We start from the raw sequence: 27,605 nt of genomic DNA on the forward strand, positions 1-27,605 counted from the left end.
CCCAGTCTCGTGTCATCTTCACCATCAGACTAGCTCTGGTTCCAGTCATTTCATAACGTAGACTTTAGGAAATGATTACATTTGAAGAAAGGGTGCCATTAAATCCATTGAAAGGACACCTCCTGCAATAACCATTTGGATGACACTGACTAGGTTCTCTGAGGGTTTCTGTTGTTAAATATAATTTTTGTTATATACTGGCTTATGTAAAAGCTTGCAAATATTGTCTTTCACTCTGGATTTTCCCATTTCCATTACCCATTCCTCCTCCTACCCATCAAACTGTACAACCCTATGACCCCACCTCCACCCCATGCTCACTCCTCTGCTCCCACCCTTCCCCCCTTGGATCCTCTGGGGTTTGTAAATTTATTTTTTTTTAAATTCATTGTTGTAAATTTTCTTCTCCTTCCCCTCCCCCCACCTAGCAATGCACCCCTTGCTCCAGACTGTTTTCACACATGTAATGAATGAATAATCATTTATTCCTTTCAGACAGTTCTTCCTGAGGATTTTTAAATATCCAAGTTACACTTGAAGCCACTGGAGTGCTGATTAAGTATATCTTTCCAGAATAATTAGAGTCACATGTGCCATGCTATTTACAAATTATTTATTTAATCTGATCCAGAATATTATCAAAACACAACCTTTGTTCGAAAAGGGAAGCCAGAGGTAAGAAAGCAGAGTTCTACTATTCTCAAGGCCAAGGCTCGTCCGCAGTGGCTCTGGGGCCCCAGGGCCCATTCTCAAGCCTCAGCACAGACAGCGAGGCTCCATGAATGCCTGTCTCCAATCACGGCCAGAATGATAAAATCAACTGTGTTTTCCCCAAGGACGACACTGGCTGGCCTTTGAGAAGACAGAGCAAGCTCTTGGGTGAGATGACAAAGCAATCACATGAAGGGAGGCCAACGGTCAGCTGGCTGACCCCTGCCGGGCCTTAAGGGAAACCTGTCATTGCCTCGTCCTGGGCCAGGCTGGAGGGGGTCTGGGCCCGGAAGTGGAACGACTGGATCAAAGCGTGGTCTGAGCAGAGGGAACTGGCCGGGAAGCTCCCCAGGCCCAGGGATGATGGATCTGATTGGGTGCCCGGCAAAGGGAAGCATAGGCCTTGCATCATAGTCCCCACCAATAATGCCAGGAGGCAGCAGAGAACCGGGGATGGGGAGGGGTGGTCCTGCCTGGATGATGACCAGCTTTCCTCTGCAGGCAGCTTTTCTCTGCTTGTACCGCTTCTTGTACAACTGGAAAAGAGAAGAGCAACACGGGAAGTGGCAGGAGGGCTCCCAGGAATCTGCCTCTGCTCTCACCACAGCATCCATCCGGGCAGAGAGAGCAGAGAACATTTACCAGTTTCTCACTTCATGACTAAGGTAGCAGCTCTGAATACAGAGCCAAGTGAACGCTATTCTTCAATCACACTGCAGCTGCCATGACTAACACTGTTCATATGAAGCAACAATATATCAAGGGCAGGACACCTGGATGGCACAGACTTTAAGACTGAAATTAGAGGGCTGCTGCGAAATTCGTAGCCTTTTCTGAAAATGGAAAAGCTCAAATTTTGTTGGAGAATGTCGAGCACCAAAATATAAAGTACTGAGAGTAAAGGAGGAGGTGATACCCACAACACTTCAAGTCATTTTTCACCTAAATGACATCTTTAATTGATCCCAAAATAAACAACACAAAAGAGAGGCCTAGTTTAGAGAATGGAGCCTCTTTCTGGAGAACAGTAGTATTATGTATTCTGCACATAACTGAGGCTTTAAAGTCAAGTTGGAACCAATCCATAGCTGGCCCTCCAGCAGGTTTTCAGAGGCAGTAAATCTTACAGGAAGAGACTGTCCACCTTTCTCCTTTGGAGCAGCTGGTGGATTCGAACCACACACCTCTGTGTTGGCAGAGCAATTCCTTACCACTAAGTTATGACAGCTCCTTAGTTATCTAACTAAGAATGTTTTCTATTAAGTCTACATAAAAGCAATCATCATTTTAAGGCTTTTTCCTATATGAGAAAAAAAAATATATATAGGAAAGTCTAAGTCTAAGGAGCCTCCATAAAGCACAACGATTAAAGAGCTTGGTAACAACTCAAAAGGTTGGTGGTTCAAATCCACCAGCCACTTCATGAGAGAAGAGACCCAGAGATCTGCTCCCATGATGATGACAGCTAGCAAGGCCCCGAGGCTCCGTCATACGAGGCCACTAAGGGTCAGCACTGATTCACAGCACACGACAAAGTCCAAGGTAAAACAAGCAAACATCTCCATTTACTGAGATATAGCTATACATTTGATGAAACAGATTTCATTAAGTCATAATAAAAAGTTAAATACATCTTTAATGTACTAATTGTCATAATTATTAGCCTTCATATTTAAGAACACTTACATCTTTCCAATCTGTGTCTCGAGCTCTGGCAGTAGTATCTAAAAAAGAAAATAATAAAACACCAAAGATAGAAATTTTTCATTCATCCAACGTTAAACCACTTCCTGTCTTCCTAAGCAAGCATGGAGCGTGGACATCAACTCCTTTCCTGCTGGCTGAGGTGACGGTCACTGTTCTGTGCTGCGTGTAAGTAAAGGCAGTGGTTCCCACAGGGACTACGGATGGACACACGGAGGCTGGCGCTCCGCTCTGCTTGTCTTCCCCCCTCGCTCTAGGCCATGAGTGGCAACTGCTTCTAAGCCCACAGCCCACACAACTCGAGCCTGCACAAGCTCCGCTGGGCTCCTGTGCTGAGTGGAGGTAAAGCTGACTTCAAGCTCTCTGCTCTGTTTGACGTAGATTATCTTCTCCCAACAGTTTTCAAAGCATCACTGCGGCTAAGACTTTTCTAAATGGGCACTTTATTTACATAAAGAGGGCTGGTGACACATTAGTCAGTTCAAGTTCACCAGCTGTTCCACAGGAGAAAGATGAGGTAGTGCCGTCGTGTTATGATTTACAGACTCAGAAACCCAGGGCGGGAGCCAGGAGTCAGAATCCACTTGAAGGCAATAGGTTCGGGTTTGGGTTGTTTATATAAAACAGAACAGGTACTTACTTGATATGAATTAAAGAGAAACAGAGGAACCCCTCAACTATCAGTTTAATGAAGAGTATGGAAAAAATAGTGACTTCTCCTCTAAGTTACTGCATTAATGTGGAGATAAGACTTGCAGAAATTCCCGCCTAGTAACAGTAAATCTGTAAGCAAGTTCAGTATGAATTCTGACCATTCAGCTTACAAACAAACCTGCACCATCTGTAAAGGTGACAGTGATGGAACAGAACTTAAACCTGGACTTGAACACAAAAATGAAAGAGCATTTCTTCCTCTTAGGAGTATTCACAAGCCAGCCTGCTTTACATGTTGACCATCTTGGGTTTTACTTTTGACTCAAAGTAGAATTTTTTTTGAGGTGACACATATTGCTGCCACCTAAGACAAGACAGCACGTAAGCCTTTAGGCTCAAGGGCACAGGTTCAGTGGGAAGAGAAGTGGCAATCAGGAGAGAGAGGAGAGCCAACAGAACCCTGCAGACCTCACACATTTTAAACACACATCCATGCACACACACAAGACCTACCCTCCAGAGTTTCACGGTTACCACCTTAAGGTAGGGCATGGACAATCAGAATTGTCGTTCAAACTTCTTACATATGAACCACAGAACAAGTACTTCACACTGGAGCCTAGTACAACACTGCACATGTGTACTTGAAACAAAACTCAAAAACTCACTGGAGTCAAGTTCAGTTCCAACCCACAATGACTCTTCAGCAGGTTTCCGACGCTGTAACTAGCAATGCAAGTGCCATCTCGTTCCGGAGGAGCAGCTGGTGGATTCGAACCACCAGAGATACAGCCTTTTGGTGAGCAGTGCAACTCGCTGTCGACCTCGCCACTAGAGACCCGCTACACTTAAACCAATTTACTCCTACAATCTAAGATGCATGCAGGGTTTTGTGGTTTGTTGTGTTTTTTTTTAAAATGACCCCTAACTCACCCCTGTATCAAACAACTATTTGAAAACCAGTGACCCACAGAAACAACAGTGGCAGAAGCCCAGAGTCGGGGTCTTGGCCGTGGACCTAGCAATCCTGGAGGGTTTGGAGCTCTGGGTAAACCCTCTGCATTCCAAACACCACTGCAGTAATCACCAAGCCATCACCGTGTGACCATGGAGAAGTAAAGCGTCCCTGGCAACATGCCACAGGGAGCATTGGTGGCCTCGTGGCAAGAAGCTTCGCTGTTGGAATCCACCAGCTGCTCCGCGGGACAAGGATGGGCCATCTCCCCCCATGCGATTAACAGCCTCTGAAAACCCGCCGGAGGGTCCCCTATGGGTCAGTTCTGACTCAATGGTACATGACAGCAGCAGCAACACGCCATAGGTGAGCAGGACTCTAACGTGTTCCCTGGTCCAAACCTATGAAAGCCTGTCTTCTCCACTGAAGCTGAAAATGTCAGCCTTTCTGCTCCTTTAAGAACTGACAGATCTGTGGCAAAAAGCTGCACTGTAATTCCAGAGGTACGTGGTTCAAATCCATCAGATGCTCTGCTGGAGGAGGGACAATCTCCTCCTGTACCAGTCAGATCCAATTTGACAGTACACACAAAAAAGAATAAAATAAAATTTTTAAAAAATTAGAGAAAAAAAAAAAAAAGAACTTATAGATCTGATTGCCTGCTTAGTCCCAATAACCATTCCACAATACATATGTCTGCAAGCAACTCTCTGCCGTTGGGTAGAACTTCCAGCTAACTGCCAGCAGGTTCTCCGCAGGTGTGTCAACTGCATAGGACACTGGCCCGTCTTACGCCCGTGGCACAGCCGGTGAATTCCAACCACCACCCTCGGGGTGGCGCCACTGTAGGCACCTGTTCTCTCTACAGCCTCCTCCCATAACTGTGGTGGGAAAGGACAAGCCCACATCTACTTCTAAAGTCACGTGGGTGCAGCACGGAGGTGGATGAAAGAGTATCTTCTTGACATTCCAGTCAGGATTCAAACCTCTCAAACTCCATTCCTGGTATGAATTCTTCAGACCCGTAATATAATTTTGTTCTTCAGAAATGTTCCTAAGCACATTTTGCAAATAAAGGACAGTTTCTATGAAAACTATGAAAATTAAAAACACACAGATATGCTATAAATTATATCCCTATTCGTCTACTTTCAGTCCTTTAGGTCTTCCACACCACAGAGCTGCAAAGGGATCAACAATATCTTAGAAGACATGTTCTATTCTTTTTTTTTAATATTTTTTATTTCATTATTTGTGTGTGTACCACTGAATCGGATCTGGTACAGGAGGAGACTGCCCCTCCTTCTCCAGCAGAACATCTGGTGGATTTGAACTGCGCCTTTGGCATTGCAGTGCAGCTTCTTGCCACTAGGCCACCAGAGTGCCCTTGTTCTAGTCTTTTTAACGTAAGCTTTAACTAACTTCTCATTCTGACCAGACTGAGCAGAGTTAACTCCTATAAACAGGTCCTTGCAGGGAGCAGCTGAGGTAGCTTACTCACTAAGCGCTAAAATGAAAACATGTCAACCCACAAGGCAGCAGGACTGAACTGTCCTTTTTAGGATTTGAGAGAAAGGGAAATTTTCTCAGTGGACTAAGGTCCTGATAATCATCACGATACAAAAATAAACTACCAATAAATGTAAAAATTAAAAAACTGAGATGCGCTCTAAACACATGCAAACAGAAAAGTAAGCACCCTTTGACTGACACATTCAAATCTAAGTTCAAATTCTCATACACCACTAATCATTGAGAACAGGGTTCCTACAAGATGTCTGATAACCGACTGTTTAAATCTGAATGACACAGGCACTGAGGAAGGTGCACACGGGGAGAAGAATCAGGATTTCTCTTTTATATCATTAAATCATCTTTTAGACTAAAGAGCTATTTGTGTCATGGAAAACACAACAATGTAGGAATGAAGAGAGCTCTGAGGACATAGACAATGGTATGTATTAAGCTTAGACTCTCGGAGACTGTTATGTGACCACTTGCTACTCTTTTAAAAAACAACAGTAATATGCTTGCAACTAAAACCCTTTAGCAAGCTAATTACGTAAGACTTCCACAGCACACAGCCCTTTTACTACTTCATTATGGAAATCACCAGGAAAATGACCTCGAAAGTCCCGCAGATACAGAAACCTCCACAGGAGCTGGTCATTTGACGTGCTGAAGAGGTCTCGGCAAACTGCAGACAAGGACAGGACGGAGCGAACATCCAGAAGGCGGAAGATCCGCAGCTTCAGCTCCAACGGGAGCACTAACAGCCCAAATATATCTGGGAGGTTCAGGGCTAAAAGGGAAAAAAGAGAGAAGTCACAGGCATGACGGAGCAAAGGGCGTTCATCTTACTCCAGAGCCAAGGCTAAATTGCCAACTTACTGCTTCCTAATCCTGTCAGCGAGTCAAATCTGCCTCCTGGCCCCTGCACCAGGTTTCCAAGGCTGTAAATCTTTAGGAGGGGAGATTGCCTTCTCCTTCTCCCGTGGAGCGGTTGGTAGAGTTGAACTACCAACCCCTGGGCAGTCCAACACCCACTATGCCACCAGGGTTCCTTACTGTTTCAGAACCAAAAGGACCAAATGAAGCTGGTGCCAGCTCTACCTCAGAGTGCCCCTCCATCCGGTCTCCAAGGCTGCCTATCTTTACGAGAGAAGACTGTTATCTTTCTCCCAAGGTGTGACTGTTGGATTCGAACTACCAACCTTCCCGTTAACAGTCCAAGACATTCTGCACTACACCACCAAGACCAAGGCTCCTTTACTGCATTCTAAAGAGGTAGCCAATTAGCTGGTAGTCTCCATTACAGCATTATCTATGATCTTTAATGCCAGGTTGATACCAAATCACGTTAGCTCTAGGTCCTTTATTTGCTGTATCATTTCATGGCAACACAAACAAATCAAGCTTCATTACAATGGCTGTGATGATGCCTAAACACTGGCCAGCACCGTATACCACTGACTGGGAACCTACACGTAGCTGACCCTCTAGCAGGTTTTCAGAGACAGTAAATTGCATGTAAGGAGACGGATCTTTTTTCCTACGGAGCAGCTGGATTTGAACTGCATGCTTTGGGGCTGGAGCACAACTCCTTATCATGAAGAGAAAAAAAAGTCCTTACAAATGGTTCTCAACCCTGCCACTTCCTAGCTGAGTGGCTTTGGAAAAAGTTGACCTCTAACTCAAAGTCCTCATCTATAACGTGGGTTAAAACATTACCTACTTCACTAAGCTACTGGGAAACTGAAATATATTTAAAAACACTTAGAGCAATGGCACACAGTAAACCCTGAAGTATTAGCAATTACTATTATTTCACATCTAGCATGCTAGAAAAGGAAAAAGGGATGTAGACATACTCAGAAGCAAAGCCAATAAAAGGGAAGAAGGATGGTAATACATTCGGAATTAAAACGTAATTTCCTTTTTAAGTATTGAGTTTTTAAAAAACATTTCTAGTATCATTACCCACTAACAAAGATAATAAAAATCCAACAAAGATGTTATCTGAGAGTATTAATATTCACATTATTCCCCTTCCTTTACCACCAACTAATGGGGAAGACTGTGGCACAATGGTCACAGGGCCATGCGGCTCGAGACCCACAATATTATGCATTCTTCTGCACGCAGTTGGCAAATAAAGTCACATTACCTACCTGCACATTTGTGCATGTCTGAACCTACTTTCTAGTTAAAAGACTGGAGGAGATTGTCTTATGGTTCTTAATTGACTGTTTCTTACTCTGTAATTAGCTCCTCATTGCATTGGCCTCAGGCATGGCCACTGTGTTTTATCTGGTTTGCCCAATGACATCTGAGTGGAGATGACAGACTTCTGAGTAAAAGTTTTAAGAACCAACACATGGTACACGGGTCCTGCTCTCCCTCTGTCCCAAGAAGAGACTGTCCCACCAACGAAAACTCACACGTGACACATACATGAGCAAGAAATTATTTGTCCCTTAAAGTCATCAAAAATTGGTAATATTTTTACTGCAGTACAAATTAGAGAAACCTGAAAAATAGAGATTTTGTGCCAATCATAAATCTCAACTAATTATGGCTTCATCACCCATGAAATAAGTATAAAATGTATCTACTTCAAATTTGGTGTTAGCATTGAACAAAAATATGAGACATCAAACAAAAAACCTGACAAGACAATCCAAAGAAATTTTGGTTAAAAAAAAATAAGTAACAAAATAAGACTCAATTTACAAACTATCCATTACTTATGTGTTTACTTAATACTGCTTATAGTTGTGGCAGACTTCAAGAATACAAAAGTGAGTACAACACATTATCTACTATGTCGGCCGAGTCGAGCACAACTCAGTGACCCTGTGAACAAAAGATCTGAACCCTGTTCTGTCCTGTGCCATCCTCACACTTCCTGACACACAAGAGCCCATTGCAGCAGTCACCACATCAATCCACCTGATGGAGGGTCTTCCTCTTGGCTGACCTTCAACCCATCCCAGCTTCATGTCCTTTTCCAAGGAATAGCCCCTCCTAGCAACATGCCCAAGGTGTGTGAGGCAAAGCCTCATCATTCTTGCCTCCAAAGAGCACTCCGGCTGCACCCTCTCCAAGACTTATCTATTTGTTCTCTTGGCTGTCCATGGGATGCTCAGTGCTTAGGAGGCAAGAAATCATACCAAATTCAAGACACTGGGATAAAACCATCATACCCATGGGGGAATACAAAAGAAATCTGTTGCCATTAAGTCAATTCTGACTCACTGTGACCCTACAGGACAGAGCAAAACTGCCCTATAGGGTTTCCAGTCATCTTTATGTCAGGAGGCCCAGCCCTTGGAAGACGTCACGCTGAGAGAAGTACAGGGTCAGTGAAAAGAGACCAAGACCACCAACGAGAGGGACTCACACAGTAACTGCCCACAGCTTGGGATGGCCAGAGGTGAGAATGGCACAGGTCAGGGCATGTTGTTGCTGCTCTGAGCCATCAAGTCGGAACAAACTCACAGCTCACCCACATGAGAGGAGACTGCCCGTCCCTCTCCTGCAGAGCAACTGGTAGATTCAAACCACCTGACTTTGAGATTGCAACGCAGCTTCTTACCAGTAGGCCTACAGAGTTCACACTGCGCACAGGGCTGCTATTAGTCACGGTCGACCCCCAGCACCTAACAACATTTATGGGAGTCCATTGCCACACTGTTCTTCCACAAAGCAGCTGGTGGGTTTGAACTGCCAACCTTCTGGTTAACAACTGAATGCTACCCAGAGCACCTTTGGGTCATCATAAAGATGTGTCAAATACTACAGAAATATAATAGAAGAGTGATAATACTTAAGGGCTTAGCATGTAGGCTTTGTCTCACGTATTTTGGGCATATTGCTAGGAGATGCAACTCCTCGGAGGAGGACATTTTTCTTGGAAAGGTGGAGAGATGGCAAAAGGGAGGAAGATCTTCAACCAAATGGGTTGACACAAGCAACGGGCTTGTGACTGAAGCAATGGGCTCCAGTGTTAGGGATTGTGAAGATGGCACAGGAGAGGACAGAGTTCACATCTACTGTTGACAGCGCTGCTATGAGTCATACTTGACTTGAGGGCACCTAACAACAACACATAAGCTTAGTTTTAAAAGAGCAAAACTTGACTAGAATAAAAGAACGTTAGATGGAATGGAGCACTAAGCAGATTGAGCAAACTCTTCTCTCCAACCACTGGGTCTGTCAAAGTGTTCTCTCTCACCTTGTCGTGTAAAAGCCAGGAGAGGGTACACCAGGTGGTCTTTGAAGAGGCGGGAGAGTTTCTGAAGATCTTTGTAAACCTTGGCTGCAGTTTCCTCTACATTTTTAAAAATAAAAAAAAAATAGAACAAAAAAATCAAGTGAGAAAACTTGAAATGGTATCATCTACTACTGCCAACCAAATCCAAGGGGAAAATACTCACAAACAATAATTCTTACAAAAATAACAGTACATGATTGAACAGAATGCTGAAAAATCCCAGGATATCAAATTAACAAGGTTACGCCCAACTTGTAGAGCTCAAGGACAACGGAGGGAGGGACAGGTTCTTCCAAATGGAACTGAAACAACTGCCATCAAGCCAATTCCTATCCACGACAAGCCTATGTGCATACTGTACCACAGGGCTTTAATGGCTGCTAATTTTGTAAATAAATTGCCAGGCCTTTCTTCCAAGGCACTTCTGCCCAAACAGATTAACTGCTGCACCACCAGGGACTTAAAAAAGACTCCTGAAAGACACCATAATGAAAAAGACGACTGAGAAACAGTGGTCTAGACTGATGTTGTTGTTATGTGCCGTCGAGTCGCTTGCGACTCATAGCGACCCTATGTACAACAGCCCTAAACTCCACTCTGTCCTGTGCCAATCGCACTGTCTCCGACACTCCCATCCCAATTACCCCAGTCACTGAATCAATCCACCTCATAGAGGGCCTTCCGCTCCTGCGCCGTCCCTCCACCCTCCCAAGCATGATGTCCCTCTCCAAGGACCAGTCTCTCCTCACAACATGTCCAAAGTATGTTAGACGGAGCCTCAGAATCCTTGCCTCCAAGGAGCCACCCGGTTTAACCCTCTCCAGGACAAATCTGTTTGTTTTCCTAGCAGTCCATGGTATTCTCAATACTCTTCTCCAGCACCACAGCTCAAAGGCATCAATTCTCCTATCCTCCTTGGTTACTGTCCAACTCTCTGATCTGATACTAAATGTTAAGTTCTGTTACCCAACTTCCAATTCTACGCCAGCCAGTAATACAAATACGTATGCTGATGTCTCCTTTTCCTACCAATTTTAGTTTAAAAGTCCTGCTCTCAAAGCCTGATCTCCCCTAGAACCTAATCAGAATAGGTCTCAAGGCCTTTACTGCAAAGCTATAGCTCCAGCCTTTCCGTAAGACGCCACAGTCAAGGCCATCTCACCACTGTACCAGACCACTCCCCTCTGGATTTTCAATCATCCACACCTGTTACTAGGACTTAGATTATTAATGGCTGCAAAGACACTTACTTGTCCAGCAAGTAACAGAAAACTGGAAAAGGCCAGTTCTACCTCCACTCATCTCTTCTTTACTGACCACCTACCCCCCCCATATCATAGGTTTAACTGAAAGATATCAAAAATAAAAATCTGCCTTCCTTGTATCTATTAATATTTTTTAAGGAAAACAGTAACATTTTATTAGTCTAAATGACCAGACACACATATTTACTCACATACATGTGATCTATTAATATTTTTATAAAATATAAACAAACCCCAACAAGCAGTTCTCAAGTTCTATCTTGTCATGGCTATGAATCGACCCCCATAAAATCTTTTTTTTTTACCCTCATAAAATCTAAAGTCTATTATTATGTCAAAAATTCAAGGCATGTGCAAGTTGCTTACAAACAGCAACTACTCACAAATGGCAACTCCTTTGTGGTTCACATCATCATTGTTTAGTTATTATTAATGAATTACGATTAGAGATGTGTTAGTGTAGCTGGAATCTGTTATTTACACATAGAAAAGTATACTATACACATACATACACCTAAAAACAAACATTTTGAGAGTTTTCCACCAATAAATTTCAATAACGAGTACATTACCTGGTGCTTCCTTGCAAATAAAACATTCTGGCCTCAGCTGCAATCGTTTTACAGGTTTAAGCTCACTGTTTATTTTTAGTGTAACTGTAAAGAAGCAGAAGAATAAAAAAGATGACGTTTCTCTTCCCCCAGGAAACTAATACATTTTACAAAGCAAACTGCTGTACGTCGCCCTTCTTCCAAATGAGGTGTAAAAAAAAAAGATACTCAAACTGTCACAAGAAGGAAAATCCCTCTTAAAGCATTATCTTTTAAAAGCAACAGTAAGCATCCTTCTATAAAATCCACTAAGAAGTACCAACAGCCGCTTACTAGTTACAGAAAGATACGCAACAAGCTTAATAGAAGGCTGTCAAATACAATTAATTCATTCTTTCTAATGGAGTCATTGAAAATGCTACTCTTTACTCTTTAAGCAATGAGTCTACGTCTTGCTGTTAAAAGGATCCTACCACCTTGTGATGGTTTTCCCCCTACCCATCCTTCCCTTCTACTGCCACCCTTTCACCCCCTGAGTTCCCATACTGTTTTACTAGTTATCCTTCTATTTTTATGATAATGGTTCAGATACAGTATTTGTCCTTATAAGACTGAATTAGTTCACTCAGCATAATGCTCTCCAGTCTCTCCCAAGTTAGGTATTAATTTTTCAAAACTGTTGCTCTTGACTGCTGCACAGTATTCCATTGTGTGAATGTACCACAACTTCTCAATCCATTCAGCTGTTGGGTGGTGGTGGGGAGAGGAAATGGGAAGGATACAGGTGAAAAGACAGGATAATGAATGTCTAAGTCCAACTGTGATAAATTTTATAAAACATAATGCATGAGAATGATTGTATGAAACACAATGAGAAGAATAGTATGAAGCACAATGTATATGAACTTTGTAAGCAAAAAATAAAAAAAAAAAGACCAAAAAACCCCTAATAAAGAAGGAAGGCAGGTCAAGTGACTAGCAATATATAATTAGTCTTCTCAGGCATTGTCATGAATTAATCACATCAATCAGTAGCAATTAATGATTATTAATATTTTTCTGGAAAAACTATTAAGATTTATAAGCTTTAATTCAAATAAAGTAGATTTTCTAAAAAAAAAAAAAATTCAAAATAATCTTGCCAGTTTCGCAACATCATCCCTCCCTAGACCCAAACAGTCAGTATTCTTGATGTCCCCAGGAAGTTCAATGTAATCACACATATACACAGAGATGCTGAACTGGATGAAAGCTGGCCCAGCTCAATCTCACGAGCTCTCAGCCAAGGCTGTAGTTTTAAATTTAAAATACAAATAAATAAAAGTCATCCCTAGGCAGAAATAAAAAGCATCCTTCAAAGAGTCCACGTGTAACAGCGGTCATGTGTTCACCTCACTTCTACTGTCACGTCATTTCCCATGGACTACTGCTTAGATCCACAAAAGCTTCCATTACTTGGGGGATGGGGGTGGGAGCCCAAAATCACAAGGTTAAAATATGCAGAGAGTATGCTGCTGGCCCTCACATCAGGCCAGTATTGCCAGTGATCTACAGAGGAAGGCTGAGCACACCTTCCAACAGTATCATGAGAGCCCACCACTGAAGGGACTTAGCAGACACTTGGGGAGAGACACGGAAGTATCATCAACTAAAGCCCGTGCCTCTGGCATCCAATCACCGTTTACGACGACGAGGTTCCCCAAAGGCACGCAGGTGAGTCCAGCACAGCTGCTGTTGCAGAGCGGGTGCGTGTACTGCAGCTTGTACACGCCGCCGGAGCGCCACTGCTCGGGCATGGACACCGCCTTGGCTTCTGTCCCCTGGAGAAGGAAATCAAAGGGAAACAAACCATGAAGAAAAGGCTTACTGGAAAAATGATGCCAAACCCAAGAAGTCCCTAAGTGGTCTAGAGATAAGCACTCCCCACAGCCCCTTCACTGCTGCTGGGTGACCAGGATTCCCAGCGGCCCTGTGAACAGCGGCGCCTTGCGCTGTCCTGGTCCATCCTCATGGTCTCCGTCCTGCTCACGCCCCTGAGGGAGCCACTGCGCTGATCCGTTTCACGGAAGGTCTTCCTCTTGGCTGACTCTCTACCTTTCCTGGCTGATGTCTCTAAGGACTGGTTCCTTCTGAAAACATGTCCAGTTAGCTTCGCCATCCTCGAGTCTATGGAGCACTCTGGCTGCCCTTCCTTCAGGACCGATCTGTCTGTCCTCACGGCAGTCCACGGGATACTACCCTAAACGGTATGTATCGAATCATCAATAGTGCTATCACAGGATAACGTATTCCAGTGTTTTTCAAAATTAGCATCAAACAGGTATGACTTTTTCTTTTTAAAAGCAGTTCTCTGTCTCTCATTGCCATCAAGGGGGAACCACCTTTTCAGAGGCTGTAACTCATCTGGGAGGAAACCATGCACCTGTCTCCTGCTCTGCAGCTCGGGGGCAGGGGGTGTCAAACCTCTAGAGAGGCCACGCCTTTATCTTGGCTGCACAACTGCAGCTGCCTAGCAAGGCACAGTCATTAATTATCACAAATTCCTTTCTGAAACCCTTTAAAAAAAGGGTATTTTTGCTTTGTTTTGTTTTACTGTAATTTTTTTTATTTATTTTTTTTTTTTTACAGGGGTCTTGGATTTCCATTCCTTCATTGCCGCAATTTTCTCCCTGCCCACCCCTCCCCACCAGCTCTCTTCCCCCTCCGAAGAGAGAAAAAAAAAACAAAACAAAATTCCTTCAGAGTATACAATTCCCACGTCCCTTCCCCCCACCCCCCACCCCGAGTACACTTCTCTATGAAAAGGGTATTTTTTTTTTTAAAAAAAAAATTCCCAACTGTCATTTCCTATCTTCCATCCTATGCTCTTTTCTCTATAGTAAAAAATTATTTCCATTATTGTTACTTAGAACATAATATTATACTAATAATGTCTTCCTCTCCCCCACTTATGGATTCCTCAGGGACAAGGCTGTCCTAACATCTGTCGTTCCTAATTCTGCCTCAGTGCAAGCAAGCTGCAAGGGTTCAGTGATCACAGAGCAAATGACTCCTCAGGTCATCTTCTCACAGCGTGGCCCCTAGACCAGCAGCCCTGGCCGCTGGAAGGAACATGCACAACACGCTCTACCCCCGGCTCATGAAACCACAATCAGCATTTTCCAAAGATATCCAGATGAATGGATGCAGGTCAGCACAACAGCTTAAGACAATGTTCTTCCTAACTGCATCTTACTAAGTTACTGGCATTTCACAGAGTCATTAACGAAGAAAAAATGCCAGGTGTCCACCCACACCAACTCCCATCTACTGATCTATTTTATCTGGATACCCTTGACAGCAGATGCCATCACTGTCATCATTCTTACACTATGAACTAAAAACTGGTAAAGAAAACGAGGAAGGAAGATGTTACAAGGGGAAGGGGCATTCACTGAGTGCCCACATGTGCCCATCACTGAGTGAGGCTTTACATTCTCAGTTGTTGTGTTTGTTGTTGCTGTCGTATACCGTCGCAGAGCTGACCCTCTGGTGGGTTTTCAGAGGCAGTTAGATGCCCTCATCCTGCGGAGCAGCTGGTGGACTGTAGCCCACATTCTGACCACAAGGTCCCCAGAACTCCCTTACAGTCTCTACTCAACAGCACTCTTGGCCAGCAGCCAGGAAATCAAAAAATGTATTGCGATTCGAAAGTCGGCTGTTAGGGACCTCTCTGAAGTACTCAAAAGCAACGGTGTCTCTCTGGAGACTAAGGTGCACCTGATACAGGCCATGGTCTTTGCAATCACTTGTTATGCATCAGAGAGTTGGACAATGACTAGGGAGGATAGAAGAGAAATTATAGATGCCTTTGAGCTGTGGTGCTGGAGAAGAGTATTGAATGTACCACGGACTACCAAGAAAACAAACAGATTCATCCTGGAGAGGGTTAAACCAGGCTGCTCCTTGGAGGCAAGGATTCTGGGGCTTCGTCTGACATACTTTGGACATATTTTAAGGAGAGACAGGTCCTTGGAGAGGGACATCATGCTGGGTAGAGTAGAGGGACAGCGCAGGAGGGGAAGGCCCTCTGTGAGGTGGATTGATTCAGTGACTGGGGTAATCAGGATAGATGTGTCAGAGGCAGTGCGATTGGTACAGGATAGAGCAGGGTTTAGGGCTGTTGTACATAGGGTTGCTAGGAGTCGCAAATGACTTGACGGCACATAACAACAACAACAACAAACACGAACACCTCCATGTCTTACTCATACTTATGCGCACACGCCTTCACACAACAGGAAGCAGACACCAGCATGTTCACGTTCTGCCTGCTATACTTACGAGAGGTATGTAGCCTGACTCCACCATGAGAAGATGGACCAGCACGATGAGGGCATCATTGGCATTAGAGCAAGCAGCTGCCTGGTACAGGATCTCCAGCGAATGAGGCACCTGCCCTTCCTCCGTCTCACTGCAGAGCATCGGTTCTGAAGGATAGAAAGCTGTGCCCTCTTCCACCTCGATGGTATCCATCTCTACAGACTCCATGTCGACACTCTGACTAGGCCCCGGCTGAAAAGGAAAGCGCAGATTCAGTAAACAGACTTTCCTTTCTATGCAATGCATTTTGTATCCTCAAGTGAACTGTGGTTGAGTGTTCAAAGCCAAAGGACACCACTGGGTCAGAAAAGGCAGTATCCCTCAGACATAAAGGAGTCTGCCGCAGGCACCTCCTGCCAACCTCAAGTCCTCAGGCCTGGAATTCTACCGTGCTGATTATGCCGAAAACCTGGAAATCATCCTAGACGGCTCCTCCACTAACCTCCACTCCCCATCTCAGAAAGTGCCACTGACTGTCTCCTAAACATCTCCAAAATCCCTCCCTTCCTCTCCACTGGCACAGCCCTGCTTCAGGCTTCTATCAGGGTCTTCAAAGGCATTCCGCTCACTGCTGCCAGGGTGTCTGACAGTTAAGGATCTGATCACACCCTGGGGCCTTGCTTACAATGGACTCCCCCAGCACCTCCCGCTGCAGACAACAGTGTTTTCCTCCTGTGCCCTAGCACATGATCCAAGACGTTCTTAAGGGGAAAAGTGACCCACAACAAAGTAAGTTTGGAAGATGTTACACACTACAGCCATTAAATTATAACTGCAATATTCAATTACTAATTGATAATGCATTATCAATTTTATTAAAAAAAAAAAACAAACATGCCATCAAGTCAATCCCCCCTCACAGCAGCCCTCCAGCTGCTTTCTATGGCTGTAAGGCTTAATATGACGAGACCGCTGTGTCCTCCCCTCACACACAGAAGAGGGGACAAGTTCAAACTGCCCACTCACTACACCCGCAGGGTTACGCAGTCTTATGAAAAGCTCTGCTGCTGTTGGTGTGCACCGTGGAGCTGGAACCTCCTGAGAGCTGAGCCTCCGGGGGTTTTCAGAGACAGTCAAGAGCAGGGGAGGAGACTGCCCACCCTTCTCCCGCCAAACAGCTGGTGGGTCTGAACTGTGTGCACTCGGGATTGCAGAGCAGATTCTTGCCACCAGAGTTCCCATAAAAGGGTCTGAGAGGTTCAATATATTTATTAACATCTATAATATTAACCTAAGAAACCCTTCCTTCCTCAAGGTTCAGCATCCATGTAACAATCATTTACAGTCTCATGAAAGGCAGCTTTCTCAGCAAACTTGAAGAAATGCATGCCTACAAATAAAGTTCAAACTCTTCAACTCACGAGGTCCTTCACCATCTGATCTCAGATTCCATGTTGATGCACCTTCTTTCTGCCAGTGCCCTTTCCCCACTCTGGTGTCCCCCATTTTTTCAACAGGGGTAACCTATACTACCCCATGAAAGACCTCTTGCTGGACTTTACCACACTGCATTGCCATTTTCAAGGAACCCAGTGGGACAGTGGGTAAGAGCTCGGCTGAGAACCACAAGGTCAGCAGTTCAGATCCAACAGCTGCTCCAAGAGAGAAATGGCTGTCACCTTCCATGCAGCTCAGTGGCCTGGAAATCCTACGTGGCCGTTCTCCTCTGTCCTGTATCTGGTCATTAAGCATCAGGAACCAACGGCAACAGAGGACAGAGCACGGTAATTTTCTGACCCCACCGTAACCGCAAGCTCACCTCCTGCCCACCACTGCAGCTAGGTCGGTTCTGAAGTCTCCTCAGAAGGATCTCCAAGGCTATAAGTCTAAATTTATGGGAGGAGAATGACCATCTGTCTCCCAGGGACCAGCTAGTGGGGTCAAACTGCTGATCTTTCAGTTAGCAGTCCAATGTGTTAAGCACTGCACCACCAAGGCTTCTGCAGGTTTCTCTCTTGTTGTTACTGAGTCAGCACCAACTCACGGCTGACCCTCTGTCGGGTTTCCAAGGCTACAAATCACACAGGAGGCAGACCACCTTTCCCCTGCAGAGCTGCTGGGGGCTTCAAACCACCAGAGAGGTGCAGCCTTTTGGGTTATCTGCACAAGTCCCTACAGACCACCAAAACGGCCTTCTGTTTGCTTCTTGTTGTTGTCATGCACCACTGAGTTGGGATCGACTCAGAGCTGAGCCTCCAGCAGGTTTCCACAGGCAGGCAGTCCATGCGATGAGCTGGCCCATCTTTCCCCGGTGGTGCAGCTGGTGGACCTGAACCACATGAAGCACACGTGGCTGGTGGCACAGCTCCTTACTACCGGGTCTCCAGGGCTCCTTCTGGGCAAGCTTAGGAAGGTCAACCTGCATGTGACCCACGCCTGAACCCCAATACACAAATCCCAGCACCGAAAAACGGTCCTCAATAAATGCTTGTTGCGCAAATGCTGAAAGGTAGTTTCTTACAATTTCACAGTACTTCTGTTTTTCAGTTGTTTTCTCATTTGTGCCTTACAACAATCCTATAATCTAAGCAGAGTAAAGGTCACCTCTGTTTTAGAAATAACCTAACTGGGGTTCAGCAAAGATCAAACACAATCAAGGTTACTAGATAATAAAAACTTGAAATGAACCCAGCACTTCAGATTCAAGGCTCTCTGAGACATAATAAACCTTAAAAAGAACTGCATCTGGTGGATTGAAATCGCCTGTCCCTGGGATTGTCCCACAACTTCTCAGTCCTAGGCCATGAGAGTTCATATTCATTTTGCTCAAAAACTTTTAAAAGGCTTGTGATCAACTCAAAACAAAGCAGGTATGTCTTCTTATGCCCATTCTACTTCACTGAAGTAGCTGTAGACTATCGAGTGGGAAGCAATTCATAGCTTACCCTCTAGTGGCTTTTCAGAGGCTGAAAATCGCTCAGGTGTCCATCTTTCTCCATTGGAGTAGTTGGTGGATTCGAACTGCCTTCCTTTTAGGGTGGCAGCAGAACTCCCTTCCCACTAGACCACCAAGGCTCCCTGAAGATGGGGGGAAATCAAGACTACATAGTTTTATAATACTGGAGGAATGAGAAGGAGCCAAATGTGAAAATTCTTCTAGAATCCCAGAGAGGAAAAACAATAACATATCTTGCAAGAGATTCAGCTCTAAAACTTACAGAAAGCTCCCACCACCTTGACAAAAAACAATCCAATCACAAAATGGGCAAAAGACCTGCAAAGATGCGTCACCAAAGATGATATTCAGATGGCTAACTCACAAAGAAATGTACCATGAGGCATCAGAGCAATGCAAATTACAACAGCAAGGAGCTCTCAGCCCAGTGAGGACAACATGTTCCATAAGACAATACACAGGCTGACAAAGATGTTGCTATTGGAACCACCACTGAAAAATATTTGATCCAGCAACCACCACTATTAAATGCATATAACAAAGAAATAAGAGCTGTTTTATGAACAGCACATAGTAACAGAAACCACCCCAGTGTTGACCAATGGATAAAAAAACAAAAACAACTGTGGTACATCACATGATGTGCTACGGACACAGACGGTACACAGTGGAGTTCTATTCAATGCTTAATAATAAAGAATCTTGAAATACACCATAATATGGATGAAATTAGAGGACATTATGCAGATTGAAATAAATCAGTCTCAAAAGGACAAATATCGTATACAAATACTATTTTAAAAATCTAAAGGAAAGGCTTGCCACTCTGGTGGTATAGCAGTAGGGGGTTGTGCTGCCAAACCAAAAGGCCCAGAGTTTGAATCCAGCAGCACCCTGGGAGAAAGACGAGCAATCTCCTCCTGTGAAGTTTGCATCCCCTAAAAGCGCACTGGAGCGTCAACTCTGAGTCAGTTCCAACTCAATGGCATATAATATTAACATCAACAAAGAAAAGTTTACATGAAGGAAGTCTGATTCTTGGATAGTTACTAAGGATAGTGAGAGAGGGAGAAAGAAGTGAAAAACTGGTAAACAGAGAATAGATCCATAATTAGAGGACTGCAGGGAAAGGCAACGCAACATGCGATGGGGAGACGTTCAAACCAACACCACTAAAAAAGGAGGACACAAAAGTCCACAAGGAAACGCAGTCAGCAGCAGATACATACACAGACTGCCTGGAAAGGAGAAAGTATGGTACTAAACCATGTCCACACATTTTCCCCAGCAAACAGGCAGCACTGCTTTTTTAAGAAAGGAAAGGGGGGGCAGGGGAAATCCAAACAGAAGCAGCTCCAACTTGAAGCCTACCTAATTTACCAAGATGTAGGTTCTTGATGGGGAACATAGTTTAAAATAAAGAAGGGAGTGTGTCAGGGCTGTATTCTCTCTCTACACCTATTCAATCTATTGTTAGGCGCTGTTGAGTACAACCCCTAGTGACCTTTGAACAACAGATCTGAACCCAGTCCTGCCCTACACCATCCTCAACGGAAAGGCTGAACTAGAGACACTGTGCATTTTATAATTCAAAAAGTACAAGCACAGATAGATCTGAGAGACAGTTACTAAGGAATAAGGGAACATCATCACCAAAACATAGAAGATGACTCTAGAAAGTAGCCTGGAATAGAAAGGAGAAACTGGCATGGTTGGCTAATGGTGTGGACAGGAGGAAAGAGTAAAAAAGCACTCCGAGCTCAGGGAAACAGCAGAGCCACTGGCAGACAGAAGAGCTGGTCTGAGCAGAGGAGATCATCAGTGCACAAATTTCCAAATTTATGTCAGACAAATGGAGTCTGAAGTCACTCCTTCCTGACCTCAAAAAAAAATCCATGTATAAATGTACTGCAACCTATCGGAAATAACTGAAATATTGTTGTGTACCACTGAGTCAGCACCAACCCACAGCTAACCCTTCAGTCGATTTTCAGAAGCAGGTAATAGCAGGGGAGAAGCGTGCCCCTCCATCGGCAGCTCTGAGGAAGACAGATGGCCAATCTCCTCCAGTGTGATTTGCAGCCTTAGAAAACCTGCTGGAGGGTCAGCAGAAGCAGTCCCAACTTGACAGCAACGAACATATACACATACATTTGTAGCTGGGTACCATCAAGTCAGAACCCACTCATGGTAGACCCTCCAGCAGGTTTTCAGAGACATGTAAATAGCACAGGACATTGTCCATCTTGTCCCACACAACAGCAGAGCGGCTAGTGGATTTGAACAATGTACCTTTGGGTTGTGGCACATCCCTACCACTAGGCCATCAAAGACCTATAGATCATTGATCCTACAATGGTTAAAGCCCCTAATTATGAACCAAGTGTCAAGGATTTCAACCTATTTGCTGGTCCACAGGGAGCTGTGGTGACCTGGTCAGCAGGGAGGTTGCACTGCCAACCCAAAAGCTGACAGCTGGGACCCACCAGCTGCCCAGCAGAAGATGGGTGATCTCCTTCCCGTGTAATTTACAGTCTGTGAAAACCCACTGGAATGGCAGCTCTGAGTCGGTTCTGTCTTGACAGAATGAGTTTCTGGTTTGAGCCACTCCACAGCAGAAAGGTGGAGCCAGCTTCACGGACATTTCTAGTCTATGCAGAGGTTCTTCCCTGTCCTATCGTCACACCACGAGTCAAGTTCATTCAGGCAGCAGGGAGTCTGGTTTGAAATAGTCTTAAGAAGGCCCTTGAGTGGTACATCAATCAAGTACTCGGCTATTCATCTAAAGGTTGGCTGTCTGAATCCACGCGCTGGTGCCAGAGAACAGAGGCCCAACAGCCTGCTTCCATCAAAATTACAGCCAACAACACCCTAGAGAGAGCGTTCTACAACACATGGAGTCACCAGAAATGGGATCAACTCGATGGCCACACCGGACATCATGAGCCGACATAACACAGGCCAATGAGTAATTAATCAGAAGGAGCACGTGTCAGAACAAAACAGGTAAAAATCAGGTACCCTTAAAGCTGGTGCCAGCATTTAGCAGACAGAGTGGGAATGCATTCATAATACAGTCAAAATTTACAACTACAGATTACATCATTCTAACAGATTATTAGATTAACTACTGAGCCTCATTCAGAGTTCCACTGTTGAGTATGACTTATCGCCATGTCGTGGTCTTCAGATACCCACCACAGCATCATCGGACTGCGAGGTCTGTCCCTGGAATGGATCTCCCAGTGGTTCATCTTGTTTGCTGGACTGGTCGGAGCTGGCGGCCAAAGAGGGGTGGTCATTACTCTGGAGTGAGGAATGCTCTGAATCTGTGGATGAAGGCAAGTTAGGTGCTGGACTGGCATCTTCAAGAACCAAACATATCAAGTCCCCAGAAACAATCCCATATGAAGACAAGGTCTCTTCATCTGCAGTGAGGGCATCCTTCTTGTTCAATGAAATTGCAAACCGGGTGTCAGAACTGTCAAGAAAGACGGATAAGGAGAGTAAGGGCTACCTGTCATCATCACCTTCAGGAACACTATTTAATCTACAATGTATGGTCACAGAAGAATGACATAACAAAATCAAAACAAGGCACCACACCCCCCAAAAAAACCCCACAGAAGTCCAAGTTTGGTGAAAAGTATCAAAACTACTTACTCTTATTGTAAGATACTGAAATTATTAAAGATTTCTAATGACTAAAGTTCTAGGAGAGGATTAAGGGGACTATGAGACAGTATTTTCTGACATTAATACCTATTTTAGTAAAACAATGTGCACCTTATAAATTAATGGCAACTCAGAGTCAAGGAAACAATCTTTTTTTAAATACAATGTGATTTTTCTACTTAAAACTCCCCATCGGCCTCTATATGAATTTGGGAAAGAATTCTTAACATTGAGTTCTCCAAGGTCCTTTATGATTTGACACCTCCCCACTTGTACCTCCCCTCGTGCCATCCTCCCTCTTGTTCGCTGTTCTCTATTCCCCTCTCAGAGCAGATCAAGGTCTTTGAAGCCTTTGGCCTTCACACCTGCTCTTCCAGACCCTGAAATGAGTGTGTCTTCCCCAACGTGCAGCTCTCAGCTCAAATGCCCTCTCTCCAGGGATGCCTTCCACCTTGTGTATTTTTATTGTGTTACCACTATTTGAAAGCATCGTGTTTGCTGGTCTTTGTCCAGATCCTATTTGGCCAATCCTGCAGTATTTCCTGTAACTGGCAAACAGCAGGCACTTGTACTTACAGAGTAACTGCAGCCACCAAAAACTAAAAGTGCAACAATGGGTGAGCTCTGGTGGCCTAGTGGCAAGAAGCTGCACTGTAATCCCAGAGGTGCACAGTTCAAATCCACCAGATGCTTTGCTGAAGGAGAGACAATCTCCTCCTGTACCAGTCAGATCTGATTTGACGGTACACACATAGAAAGTAATAAAAATAACAAACTTTTTTTTTAAAGTGCAACAATGAATGAATGGAAATCCAAAGTCTGTAAACTTTCATTAAACTTAATTTAAAAAAAAAAAAGAACCACAAAAAAAAGTTAACTGGGAATACCATGATGACACCGTTCAATGTCATTGCACAGCACTTCTTGTGGTTGTATGTGCCATGGAGTCGCCTATAACTCATAGGGACCTTATAACAGCTCTGAACCCTGCTCTATCTTGAGCCAATTTCATTGTCCCTGATACACATACCCCCTTTGCCCCAGTCACTGAGTCACTGCATCTCATCCAGGATCTTCCTCTCTTGCACTATCCCTCCACCCTCCCAAGTTGATGTCCGTCTCCAAGAAATAGCCCTTCCTAGCAACATATCCAAAGGATGTTGAGGCAAAGCCTCACCATTCTTGCCTCCAAAGAGCACTCCTGCTGCACCATCTGCAAGATATATCTGTTTGTTCTCTTGGAATGTTCAGTGCCCTTCTCCAAAACCACAACTCAAAGACGTCAATTCTTTTTCTGTCATCCTTATTCACTGTCCAGACCTCGGATGCACAGCTAGTAATCGAAAAGACCATGGCCTGAATCAGATGCATATTAGTCCTCAAACTGCTCACTACTCCTCAATAATTTGGAAAGGTCCCTACCTGTAGATTTTCCCAGGACAATGCCTCTCCTTATTTCCTGACTGCTCGTTCCAAGGGTGTGGACCCAAGCAAGATGAAGCTGTAGTCTTTTTCAATCTCCATCCATCATGACACTGCCTATTGGTCCAGTGGTAACAATGGTTGTTTTCTTGACATTGAGACATAATCCATACTTAAGGCTGCATTCCTGATCTTCTGCCAACAAGTGCTTCAAATCCTCCTCACTTTCAGGAAGTAAGTTTGTGTCATCTGCATAAGGCAGGTTATTGATGAGTCTCCCTCCAACCCTGATGCCACACTCCTCTGAAGAGTCCAGCTTCTCCGATAATTTGCTCAGCATATAGATAACAGGTATGAAGACAAAAATACAACCCTGACGGCCTCCCTTCCCAATTGCAAACCATGCAGCGCTCCCTGTTCTGTTCGCACAACAGCCTCCTGGTCCAGGTATAAGTTCCTCATGAGCACAATCAAATGCTCTGGGATTCCCATTCTTCTCAACGTCAGCCACAACCTGTCATGATCCACACAAACACCTCTGCATAGTCAATAAAGCACAGATAGACATTCTGGTATTTCTTACTTTCAGCCAGGATCCATCTGACATCAGCAGTGATATACCTGGTGCCATGGCCTCTTCTAAATCGTTGCTCTTCAGTACTGTGGAGAGGTCCCTGACACCAATTTTCCCAATGCAATCCATGTTTTGATTTCCTGGCAGCTGGTACCAAGCGTGTGACACGACATCTGGCATATTTCATTCTTCAAACCTAGACTCCCGTCCTAAATTAGTATTTACAATCACAAATGCTAGCTGAGTACATGCAGTTGCTGTTGTTAGTGCCGAGTTGTAGACAACCCACAGAGACTCTTTGAATCTAAGACCTGAATGAACCCTGTTGTATAAATATCATTTCTCTAAGTTCATAACCTGGGTACAAGTGTCTCATTCCTGATGATGACAAGGACTCTGGTGACTCAGTGAATTAATTACTCAACTGCTAACAAAAGGTCAGTGGTTTGAAGCCACCAGCTGCTCTGTGGGACAAAAATGGAGCTGCCTTCGTAATGATTTACAGCCTTGGAAATCTTTTGTCTCTAAGGGACAAGTCTACTCTGTCCTATGAAGTAACGAAGGCTACAATCCTCTGAAAATCACATAGCCACTTATGTTTTCCTTTCATCAGGAAGTACATGCAGCCTTATAAAGTCGTTGGTAGAGACATGTCTGGAAGAGAAACTATCTCTTCTTCCTAGAAAACAAACGGTTCTGCTTCTGGTTTCAAAACGTTTTGATAAGACGCTGGAAACCTGCCAGCACCCATAAAAACACTATCCTTACTTTGGCAGAAAAAGGGAAAAACATAATCAAGTGAACTGTAGGTGTTTCTGGATCATTAGTCACAGCGAAAGCTTGCTTTTCAAGAGTATCAAGTATAATGTGGATGTATGTTAAATATCTTTACCTTTGGGATAGAGAAGGTAAAAAACTATTCACTTAAAAACATGAGCTCTTCCTCATCCTTTAGAAAAGAAGCTATTTCAAAAATTACATGCTGGTTTCTGGGAAAAGAGTTTAAAACTTTTCTATTTTCTGAATCTAAACTGAACTTCCCTGAAGAATGAAATCCTAGAAGCTCCATGGTTTTTCCAAATATTTTCATGGCATCTCCAAATCCACAAGCTCAGTAAAGACACTTTCAAAATAATAGTGGCATATGAAGACTACTGAAAACTATCAATTTTAAAATGAAGACACCTTCAGACGGGATGCACTTATTTTCACAAACTGTGGCTTAAGTGCCTGTCTGTAAATCAGTCAACTGTGGAAAATGAGCCTGAAAAGAGAAACTAAAACTGAATCTCTTGGCAAACTGAGTCATTTTGTGTTTCATGTTCTTTCAAGATTATCTCGCCAAATTTAAAAAATTATTCATACGCGTACACCAAAATGCCTTGAAAAGAGAAGTAAATTTTGAAAATTTATGAGTCATGTTGGCTACAAGCAAAACACTTGAGCTTTGCCATAGCACTTATCATAATATTAATATTTTAAAGAAATTGTGCTCTTATCTCATTCTTTTTTAAATTTAGACGGAAACAGGATTTCTTTTAATCCAATGTCCTAACTTTAAAAAGGAAAGAGTGAGGATCTAAAATGGTCTCACTTTAACTCCCTAAAACTAAATAAAGTGGATAATATGGTCTCTCTTTAACTCCCTAAAACTAAATAAAGTGGAAGCTTTTAACAGTCTCATAAATGGAGCAATTCATTAACAAGGTTCTCTCTTTAGGAATTCCCCTTAAAAGCTCCCCTCCGACTTCTTTATGTTGTCTTAGCTCTAATTCCAAGTTCACTTGAGCTCCATATTTGAAAACAAGAACTGTTTAAAAGGTATATATGATTACGCACTATTGTCATGACAGAGTCCAGAACGAAGGCTGCACAGTGGAGTGGACTTGGGGGGAGGGACTGTATAACAATGAAAGACTTTCTCTTTTACTTTTCAAAGAGAAGAACGAACTGGAGGGGAGGGGTGGGCAGGGTGAAAAGTGCGACAATGAATAAATGGAAATCCAAAATCTCAGTATATTTTCATTAAAATTAATAATAATAAAAATAATTTAAGAAAAAAACAAACAAAAAAACAAGCACCTGCATTTCATCCTCTACTCCCCGATCACTGTCCCCCAAAATATATCTTTTGCGGAAACAGCACAGCCTCATCAGCGGTCCCATAAATTAACAGAACTTGAGCCTGCTGACGTCTCAATTTCTCTATCCTAAAACTGCAAGTTCCACAGGGCTACCATATGAGCTGAGATGTTTTCACAAAGAAGCGACACCTGGCCCAAGAAAATAAAAATATGTGAACAATGCCTCCTCGCTGCACTTTTTTGAAAGGCTGCAGGGAGATCGACAAAGGACTCACGCGGATGGTAGGCACCCAGGCCAATCGGTGAGGTCTTAAAAAATAACTGCGCCCAGAAAGCAGCGGTACAAGGGAGCCCTTGATGGGAGGCACGTTTTTTAACTTCTATCTAGCACGTCCCAAACTTTTTCAATTAAATACTCAGCAGGTGTAGAAGGTGAAAAGTGTGACTCAGTCCAAGTTTCATGCCCCACGTTAAAGTTTAAAATCCGGTGCACGGTTGTGTCCTAGCTTTTCTGCATATTCGATTGCAATAAAATTGGGGTGCGTGACTTACTGTGGAGGGCATGGGGGCCCCCCAGGAGGATGCGCCATAGATTCCTGAAGCTGGGGCTCCCCGCAAGGGCCAGCCCCGCTCGGGAGCCCGCGTGAATGACAGCCCGCAGGGCGACGCCCAGAGGTCACACTCACGTGACTTCGCGGGACGCCCCGCACCCCGCACAGTGGTGACGGCACAGGGCGCACAGGCGACCCCGCGACCCACCGACACCCTCCGCTAGCGCAGAGTCTGAAAGTGTGTCCACTTTCACTTTCCCGCCCAGGTACACCCGAGCCCGAGATGGAAGCGTCCCCGCGTACCTGTACCCCAAGCTGGGCAACAGGACCTGGGCCACATGGGCGCGCAGCTGCCCCAGCGTCGGCTCCTCTTCCTGCAGCTCCAGCTGCCAGGTCTGCTTCTGCAGCCGGATGCGCAGCTTCAT

General features: G+C 44.3%; 1 protein-coding gene across 1 annotated transcript; it reads right to left on the reverse strand.

The window, feature by feature from the left end:
* Positions 1–896: 896 nt before the first annotated feature.
* On the reverse strand, positions 897–27,605 carry FBXO7 (F-box protein 7). The gene is made up of 9 exons (XM_006897547.1): positions 27,484–27,605; positions 22,073–22,355; positions 15,940–16,170; positions 13,295–13,436; positions 11,638–11,721; positions 9,762–9,857; positions 6,150–6,326; positions 2,398–2,435; positions 897–1,247 (listed from the first exon to the last, which is right to left on the reverse strand). The coding sequence occupies exons 1-9, from the start codon at positions 27,603–27,605 to the stop codon at positions 897–899; spliced, it is 1,524 nt and encodes a 507-aa protein (XP_006897609.1).

Source organism: Elephantulus edwardii, unplaced genomic scaffold, assembly GCF_000299155.1.
Source record: "Elephantulus edwardii isolate Elephantulus edwardi_28Jun2011 unplaced genomic scaffold, EleEdw1.0 scaffold00211, whole genome shotgun sequence".
NCBI lineage: Eukaryota > Metazoa > Chordata > Mammalia > Macroscelidea > Macroscelididae > Elephantulus > Elephantulus edwardii.

Bases quoted from the DNA above. Each gene is read 5' to 3' on its own strand.
- FBXO7 (XM_006897547.1), bottom strand. From the start codon at position 27,605: ATGAAGCTGCGCATCCGGCTGCAGAAGCAGACCTGGCAGCTGGAGCTG. The intron at 16,171-22,072 runs GTGGGTATCTGA...TTTCCTTTTCAG, and splicing joins CGCAGTCCGATGATGCTGTG to CCGGGGCCTAGTCAGAGTGT. The intron at 1,248-2,397 runs GTAAGTGTTCTT...TCTCTTTTCCAG, and splicing joins GAGACACAGATTGGAAAGAT to TTGTACAAGAAGCGGTACAA.